Source organism: Humulus lupulus, chromosome 9, assembly GCF_963169125.1.
Source record: "Humulus lupulus chromosome 9, drHumLupu1.1, whole genome shotgun sequence".
Lineage (NCBI taxonomy): Eukaryota > Viridiplantae > Streptophyta > Magnoliopsida > Rosales > Cannabaceae > Humulus > Humulus lupulus.
This window is the reverse complement of record NC_084801.1, coordinates 45,420,221-45,429,495: the sequence shown is the minus strand read 5'-3', so window position 1 is coordinate 45,429,495 and position 9,275 is coordinate 45,420,221. Positions and strand designations below refer to the sequence as shown.

General features: G+C 31.5%; 1 protein-coding gene and 1 long non-coding RNA gene across 5 annotated transcripts; both read right to left on the bottom strand.

Annotated features, from left to right (window-relative positions):
- Positions 1–731: 731 nt before the first annotated feature.
- LOC133801628 (uncharacterized) lies at positions 732–3,677 on the bottom strand. Its single transcript, XR_009876904.1, has 8 exons — positions 2,993–3,677; positions 2,772–2,873; positions 2,291–2,365; positions 1,989–2,064; positions 1,654–1,900; positions 1,475–1,535; positions 1,293–1,369; positions 732–890 (listed from the first exon to the last, which is right to left on the bottom strand). It is a non-coding gene; the product is annotated as an uncharacterized LOC133801628 (long non-coding RNA).
- A 262-nt stretch (positions 3,678–3,939) lies between these two features.
- On the bottom strand, positions 3,940–9,275 carry LOC133801969 (suppressor of mec-8 and unc-52 protein homolog 2-like). Of its 4 annotated transcripts, none has more exons than XR_009877085.1 (6): positions 8,496–9,275; positions 5,555–6,301; positions 4,856–4,903; positions 4,679–4,768; positions 4,443–4,511; positions 3,940–4,358 (listed from the first exon to the last, which is right to left on the bottom strand). XR_009877085.1 is itself a non-coding variant. In XM_062240202.1 (5 exons), exons 3-5 carry the CDS (start codon positions 4,748–4,750, stop codon positions 4,206–4,208), a joined length of 294 nt encoding a protein of 97 aa, XP_062096186.1. In that variant the 5' UTR covers positions 4,751–4,768; positions 4,856–4,925; positions 5,555–6,811; the 3' UTR covers positions 3,940–4,205. The 4 variants fall into 4 exon arrangements, 1 of the variants encoding a protein (XP_062096186.1); XR_009877083.1 differs by having other exon boundaries at positions 4,856–4,925; positions 5,555–5,881; XR_009877084.1 differs by having other exon boundaries at positions 3,940–4,511; positions 4,856–4,925.

The window sequence follows — 9,275 nt, the reverse complement described above, 5'->3', positions numbered from 1 at the left end:
TTATAAATATTTTTTATTGCTTTAATTCAAACCCGCTTCATTTAATATACTTAAGACACCCTTAACATTGTACATATATATTTTTAAGTAACAATTATATAGTTCATAACACATATAACCAAATAATTGTGTCAAAATACATTCAAGATTATCTAAAAAACAATCCAAAAGTCTTAAGATATTCAACACTGCCTAATTAAAATAAACAAAACATTCTCACAATAGTCAACAAAATAGTCTTAAACAGTTGCATATTCAAAAGTAATGGTAGGAATTCATGATCTTCCCAATGTCAGCACACCAAAGCCTTCCAAATCAGATTTTTTTTTTCACTTCACTTGTTGAATTTGGTAAAAAAACATAAAAGAAAAACTAATGAGGTCATGAAATATCATATCATTCATCTAAAATTGTCAATAATATTATGACGCATAGCCAAATTTACAATAATTGAGTTTGAATAATAAAAAAGTTATTATATTACACATATAACTACAACTATCTATACTCAAGTGACCTTAGAACTTTAATTAAATGGTGCATAATATTAATTCAAGTGACCATGGACGCAGGCACCAACTAAACAAGCCAAATAGTGAAATAGTGCTGCTACCACTGCTAGTTTTATTTCTTTCTCTTAGAGCCATATTAATAAAGATTCTTTAGAAAACTGAACTAACGATTTATATATATATAAACTGAAAATCTCAGCGTAGAAGACTTACCATCCAAAAATCTGAAGCCTAAACTGTTTGGGGACTGATGAGGAGAAGTCGAGCGATGTGACTGCGTGATTGTGCGTCTCAGGAAAATAACTTCAGTTAGCTATCTATTGAGTGGCGAGGAGAAACATCAATTTCAGAACAGAGGGACGATAAGGCTTTATGGTGCTGAAGAGGGAAAGGGAAAAATCATAAATAAGGTGTCACCAGAAATCTCAGCTTGTGAGATGTATATTACAAGTGATGCATAATTGCTGATCACTCCCTCTAAGATAACTAATAAAACTAGACAATCATATATATGTACGTAGATTTTAGTAAACAGCAGCATTGACAGGGTTTAAAAGCACATAATTTTATCATTATTAGTACATTAATTATTATTTTAAACAATTTAAATGATGGATTTTCCCACAGAAATAGAAGTCTAATATTTTATAGGGCATTCATAATTGATCATGCAACATATCTAAATACAAGTTGGCACCAGACACAGATCCTTCTATAAGCACATAAACAGAAAGGAGAGACCAGGCATGCACTTTGGAGCAAATGATAGCAATAAAGTACCTGTGGAATATTGTTAAACTGGAGAACATGATCAGAAAGAGTGGAGCCTGGAAACACATCACCTCCAATAGCAATGCCTACAATGGTCCAACAATTCAAATTTTATTACATCCTCCATTTGCAAGCATAGATAACAATGTAGGGGAGAAAAAATTTACAAAAAAGCAAGCACATATGTCTACCTTCATAGATTCCATCTGTTACACGGGCTATGGTATTGTACATCTCATTAGACATTCCACCCTGTAATGGAAAAGAGAATTATTTTCCAGGACAATGTATACAAAGCTTGTCATGCTGGCCATGTTGGCATTCACATATCCAAACAATACAAACAAGAAAAATCTCACAAATAGTTTACCTATTCCTAGTCATAAACCATTATCTCTAATGCTTGAGTTTGGGGGTCTTTGATAACCATGTTAAATTCCTCGTTCCATTCGGGATTCAAATTTTTATGCTTCACCATTGTTTTCTTTGAACGAAGCATGTCCTCAGTTAACTTAAGTTTAACATAAGGATCTGCTCCACCCATAAAATTTTTCTTTTTAAGTTTCAAGGCCCTCACCACTTTTACATTCAGAATTCCAACAGGTCTCCTCGAAGCTCTGCCAAAATTAAGCAACACCATAAAATTATAGCAACAGGCCTATGGTATGGAATTTTTATGATATAATCAGGGGGAACAAATCTTACTTTTTGGATCCATAATTTGTACTTCTAGAGATTTGGGCCATAAATACATGTTTGTAACTTGATCTTTAATCATTTCCTGAGGCAAAAAATAATAATAAAAGAAATAGTATCAAGGAACAAAATGAAACATCTCTGAATAATAAAAAAGAGATAAGTAAAAACTGCAAGCAATATTCATTTAGTTACTATATTTGGATTAATATGTACTCTCAAAAAATTATGTTTGTCTATAAGATGGATGCATGTATTTATGTGTTTATTCAACGAAGCCTCAATCAATGAAACTTAAACGAGTACTCTACCTAGACAAACCCATATGGGCCAGGAATGGACATAGCATCTGCACCAAGTACTTTTAATCCAAAGTCAACATGTGGCTGCCAAAAACATTAGAGACAATAATGAAAGAAGGAAATAAATATTTTTTTTAAGACAAGACCTAAAAGAGTGCCACATAATATAAATAAATAAACAAATAAATAAGAGTTCCATCAAATTATAGAACTCAAAACTGATTCTGTATATCCAACCTCTCCTCGAATGATTAGTTGCAGTGATAAATAACTAGACTCATAATAGAAAGAGGCCATATGAATCACAATACTTATATGAAAATTTACCAAGAAGATTTTTATACTTCAAGAATTCAACAACTGAGCCCCAAAATTTAGTCTAATGTACCATCAGAGACAACACAATTCTTAAGACTCTACAAAGTAAAAAAAAATGCCCTTCTTTCCAATGATCACCTATATACCATCAGTAAGATGTGTAGATCAATACATTCTCCATAAGGGAAACAAGTATTTTTGCAAAACAAGGAAATTCTGGAACCAAAGGCTTCAGGGTAATACGTGGATGAACAAATACTTGCATATCAATAACCTGGAACATTGAGAGGAATCGGTAATTTATTATTCTAAAATGTTGAATCTAGAACGACATTTTCTTGATCATAGTAAATAGGATATATTTTTTCACTTTACCAACTATCAAACAAATACCTGAAATGTGGCTCTCAAACCAAACGCTTTAACTGCAACCATAAGGTTAGGATTTCTAGCCCATCTTAATGCTGGTTCCATTATCAACTCATTTTCCTCAGTTACATACACTTTCATTCTTGGTATAGGGAGGCCAAGAATGAGCAGTGCCATAATCAGCAATATGAAATTAAAACAATGGAAAATGCAGAAAATACATAGTTATGTCTATAAAAAATCACCAGAAACAACAAGAAGAGTTATAATAAACTTGAAGGGCTCAAAAACAGGCTCCAAAGTTTATCACATTAGGCACCACTTGACTCTAGCTCAAGTGGTTAGGTGTGTGTTGTTTAAGAGGTCAGTAGTTCAAACCTCAGCAGGTAATTTAACAAACATTGGGATCGGGTAACTATTTATTATTTCTTGTGTGTGTAAGTATACCACATACAACATAGCATAGAGTGGAGGCAAATTCACAAAAAAGCAAAATCTTTAAAATCCGGAAGAAAATAATGCTCAAGAAGAAAAACTTGCCCAAGGAAGCATCAATACTCAGATAAGGAGGAAATCTTATATTTTTAATAACTTTTAGTTTGAAACCACAAGTGTTAACTCTATCTATTAATATGTTCTTATTAAAACTTCGATAAATAAATGCACATAAACAAAAGACTATGGAGGTCACCATGTATCATATTCATGAGCCAGAGCAGATATCTTTCCTGTAATTAAAATTTACAAAAAAAATTCTTCAATAAACAAATGTCAAAGCAATGACAAAAGGGTTATGTCATGAAAATTGAAGATAGTTTCTAGAATGGGTTAGATATTCTTGTCACTTCATTGAGGACATGTATTTTGGATTTCCACCATTGCATATATCAAGTAAATAATGTGAAACAAATTTATATATTTATATATATATATATTAAATCAAAACAGATATACATGCTTAAAAACTTCAATTTAGCATCAAGAAGATATAAATCGACAAATAATTCCTCATCTAGATATAATTGTACCTTTGTTCCCTGAAAAGACTTTTTTAAGTTCTACCAAATCTGACTACTGGGACAGTATATATTTACAGAGGTTCCAGGATATATTATAATAACACTTAGAAATTTTGGTGTTCTTATAGATTATATTTTACCTCAAACAAAGAAAATCTCAATACTATTTATGAAATGAAATAAACTAATAATGACATGCTTGGCAATATCCACAAAGTTCAAGCTACAAGTTGCTCGCAATTATTTCCTTTTACATCTCTATCCTTCTTTTTCTTTTTGAGAACCTTCCCAGAAGATCCAAGACGTAAATATGACATGATTTTAGAAATTCCATCAAGCACAGAACCATCTACACAGACAGTTTCCATTTCCTGCCCAATGACAATTACATGAAGTTTTGAATAAGATGTACATTATCGAAAATAAGATTGCACAGGGGTTCAAAAACTTTAAACCTCAGGCTGTGGACAATCAGCTCTACTCCTATGCACCGTAGTCGGAATGTCATGAGAATACCCATTTGCCTGGTACAAATGGAAAAGAAAAAGCATCAGAGCACTAAATATCTTACAGGAAGATTAAATTATCTGGGATAGGCCTATGGCTAAATTAATTCCCATTGCAGAACTTTGAACATGTTTGGGTGGTAGTAGAAATATAAAAGTCAATGAAAACAACCATTATAATTTACCATGTTTAAAATAAAAGCCATTCTACCGGGAATGAACATTTCATTTGACTTGATAACAGTTTGGGGCTTCATTATCCATTGATAAATAGACTGAAAACACACATAAGACATAAGTTAAGCAATTTATGATCTAAAAGGAATAAAATGGCTCTTTGTTTATTCAGAAAATTAATGAACCTTTGCAGTCGTAGTGCGAAACAACAACTATTGATCTTCATTGGATGGCTTGTCATAGAACAACATGAATCTGTTAGTGCAGGCGTTACAATATGGCTACATTACTACCTCACATGAATTGAGAAAGAAAGAAATAAAGAAAAAAATGGAGAAAGAAAGGTCCTCTATTTTCAAAAGCATCACCCGCAAAAAAACGAAAATACAAAACAAGGAAAAGTAAACAAATATTTGAGAGCAAGAAATCAAAGTTTTTAATCGCATAAGTCTCTTCTTCTTTTTCCCGAAGCATACCAACTGAGGTTTCATTAAGTGTTGTTACAGAAATAAGAAATTAATATATGTCAATAATTGTCAAATCATAACAAATGAAATTTCACTTTTCCAATAAACAACCTGGAGTTGGATGTCTTAGACTTCAAGACATACTAGACCTCAGATTTGCAAAATGCATGTGTATCATATTCTCTAATACACACATGTGGCTACTAAAACTGTCAGTTAGTTTTCACTTAGTTTGATCGGGTCTAAAATGGCATCCTTGTTAAATCAAAAACAAAATTCAGAGCTTTTACCCACATTCATCCTAAAGCAAAAAAATAATTATAATAATAAAGTATTTAGCATCTACATAGTCAGAATCGACAAAACATGGTAGACTATAATGGCTCTTGAAGTTGCAACAAAGAATATGCGAGTTACCTAGGTTGTTTTCCATCACTTTCCTCACCAGAATCTGGCTTCTTGTCGATTTCACTCCGAATTTTATTAAGTAAAGCATAATCCAATCCTTTCACCAGGTGAGTATGCTCCACATCAGCTGAGCAAAAGATAGAAGGGTTTTCAACTATAAAAGCTAAGCATCTCTAAATAATATACTTCATACACAACACCAAATAAGATACCCAAAGTGAAGAAGGACATGATCTTTTCAAATTAAGCAAAACCCATTATGAAACTAAACAAACAAGTAACATATTTATCTCTAAGATTCAAGTATCATGTTCCCACTTGTTATCTTGCCTCTACCTGCAAAGAAAACAACATATAGTCAGTTATAGCGCTCTTCCAAACCTCAATACCTAAAATATCTTACCATTAACAAATGAGAATCTTTTCATAAACTCTATTGAAACCCCACTATCCAATAGCCAAGAGTAGTAAAAAATAAAATTTTGCAAATATCAAATACCAATATAGAAGCCTTGCAAGGCAATTAGGACTTTGATATCCTCTGTCTAGTTGGCTTGAATAGAAAATTTTGATATAAAATCATGTAAATTAACAACATACTTGAATAAATGTAACAACAAAATATTCGACCCTCTCATAGCATAAAATTATAAGGTAGGGACTCCAAATGTATTAGCCACAAAATTATAAGGTAAGAGCTCAAGTTGTATTAGGCTGAAGTCAGTGGACAGTGATCACATTTTCACCCTCCAAAATCTGCAACAAGTTTCCAAAACTGTGTTTAAAAGAAAGATTATTATGTCTAAAATATATCATTTATAGCTTGACTTATCAAACCATAACCCATAAATGAAAGCTGCTAAAATGCATTGTTTTACCATGTCTTAATATAAAAAAATGCATTGAAAATGTCTAAAACTAAGCATTGCATATATAGAGTGAAATCAGACCAATTGCAAGAGATACTAGATTAAGACCAAATCTTTCTGCATTAGATACTCCTGTGGAACACAGTTAGAATATAAAGATTAACAATATGAAACCCAATATATACATTATGAAAACAATCAATTACAATATTATAATTGTAGCCAAGCCTAATTCAAAACATACCCAAATCAACGCAAAATTTCTAGCCGCAAACAAGAGAAAAGAAAAATAAGTAAATTTATTTTTCAATCTAAATATCAAAAGAACATATATAAACCGAGGAAACTAATTTAATAAGACATTCAATAGACATACACTGAGTAAACTCAATGTAAATTTAAAAATAATATACTCATAGTGACAAGAAAAAATAATTCTCATAATTGTTGGTTGTTTCCTTTACAACTTCTTAATACATTACCAAAGTTTAGCAAAACAAACATGTTTTTGGGTTTTAAAAAAGCAGTAATGAAAGGGGACCTTTTTATATATGTTTTGATTTTCCCAAAACTATTCAACAAAAAATAGTTAAAAAGTACATCTAAGACTACCAATAAGTATCTTGTTCTAAAAAAAAATACTTTCTAAAAAAAAGACCATCAATAAGTATATATAATATAAGTGACAAGTATATGTTTGCAACACAAATATATCAATAATGTGAGTTTTGACCTAAAATGACTAAACACAAATAAATGAATTTGTGAAAAGCTTAAGGTTTGGGGAGAAAAGTAAACCAACAAATATAAATACATAAATATATTGTTAAAAAATGGATATATGATATCATAAAAACAAGTTTCCATGATCTTTAGTAATATCATTTATATCTCAACAAAAACAAAAACTCTTACTTAAGCATTTCGGTACTCACACGTTAGTGTACTTACATTACACATATAAACACAAAAATTAGATCAAATTCAAACATGGAAGCAGACAACAGTACAATAAAAACCATAGATGTAGTATAAATACCCCAATTAGCTGCAATACAAGAACTACAAAAATACATCGATATACAAAACAACAAAATACCTTTTCTTGTGCTATACTTGAATGCTACTTTAGTTTACTCTACTTTTTATGCTTTGGATTCAAAGTATAACTGTTGTGAAAATCATGAAACAAGACAAACAAAATTAATACAAGATTAATTTTTTTAAAAATATAATGAAGTAGAAAGATTAAGAATCAATATAGAACAAACCAGATATAAATAAAAAAAGATTAAAATACGTGAGAGAGAGCTCGACCAAATAAGTTGTATTGAAATAATATTAATATGTAAGAAGAATAACCAAAACGAAAAATAAAAAAAATGTTAGAAATACCAATAGATGAATCAACTGAGTAACACTCAGAAAAAAATGAATACCACTAATTAATGGTCTGTAGTAATTACTACAAAGCAGCCAAGTAGCACTCAAACAAAAAAATGCTCAACCATATAAATAAAGATGCATAAAATTTCCTCATATTTATCTTGGTCAAGTAGGATGAAAAATGATTAAAGCATTGGTTCATATAGTAATATGATATAGAACCAATCAATATAAAGAAAAGAAAAAATTTCAACAAACACAAATTAATACGGCAGAGATAATTATTAATATATTGTATTATAATTATTTCAGTAAAATCAAACACATTAATCAATTACACTCTTTTCTGACTCAATAATGAAACAACATAAGCAATAATGATTATCAAAATGACAACACTACAAAAGAATTGATCAAATATTGACACCTTTCTTTGCATCATTATCTATGGTTTCTTTGCATCCTTTTCACAAACACATACAAGGCATCGACCATTAGTTTATGAGTTCTACATTTGAAAGTTTCCCCAAACTACTATCTAGCTCAAGAAGACAAACAAGCTTCTAAAAATAAGCTCAGAAACTATACATACTCAATAAACTAACCTTGCATTTCCTAAAGTTTCATGAAAAGTTTTAAGAGAAACAGTCATGAATAGACATAAAAAGGAAGTGAGGAAAACAAGAGAAGCTTACATGACAGAGAATGACGGAGGTGGAGCCATTGTAGCCAACCACAAACAAATACCCCATGTTGCAGCAAGGTCTAGAGACTAGCTTAGTTCATCGAGGAGGGAGATAAGGTAGTTTCTCAACCATTTCTCAAGCATCTTAGTTAGCTTGCCATTCATGTCATATCAACAGTAGCCCAAATGAGATTCGTGCTTGAAATGAAGTAAGGGACACATTTCTACCATCCTTCTCCCTCAGGACTGGTACCAAGGACAATGAAGGAGCCCTAAAGTTCAATCTAAAAATCGCTAGTACCATGTGCAAGAAAGGGGCTAGACAATACGAAGAGCTTCTAGGAATAAGCTCACAACGACAAAGGGGAAAAATAGAAGCCTTGCGTGACACCTGGAATGTCAGAGGACAAGATTTACCATTACCGTCGATGGAAGAAAAGAAAAAGAACAGAAGAACAAAGAAAAGCATAGAGGTGAAGAGCAGGCAGGAGGATGGGCAGAGAATGGAGTTGGGAGGTTGCGTGTTTGTAGAGGCAGAAACCCATGGATAATTTGCATTTTAGTAAAGAAAATGTTAAAGCGAAAAATATTAAGTACTTGGGCGAGCGCTCAATTTTTTCACTCTCCAGGCCATTTCTTTTTTTTTTTTCTGAATTTTTACTTAAACTTTCCCGCTTCACAAACGTAAGGTATTATAATACTTTTCAATAGTATTATATTCATGTGTTGTGGAAATGGGTCTTTGGTGTAGTGAGTCGTCAGTAACTTTTCAATATTTTGTAGGATCTAA

Bases quoted from the DNA above. Each gene is read 5' to 3' on its own strand.
- LOC133801969 (XM_062240202.1), bottom strand. From the start codon at position 4,750: ATGAAGCCCCAAACTGTTATCAAGTCAAATGAAATGTTCATTCCCGGT. The intron at 4,512-4,678 runs GTAAATTATAAT...CATTTGTACCAG, and splicing joins TGGCTTTTATTTTAAACATG to GCAAATGGGTATTCTCATGA. The intron at 4,359-4,442 runs GTTTAAAGTTTT...GTCATTGGGCAG, and splicing joins CTGATTGTCCACAGCCTGAG to GAAATGGAAACTGTCTGTGT.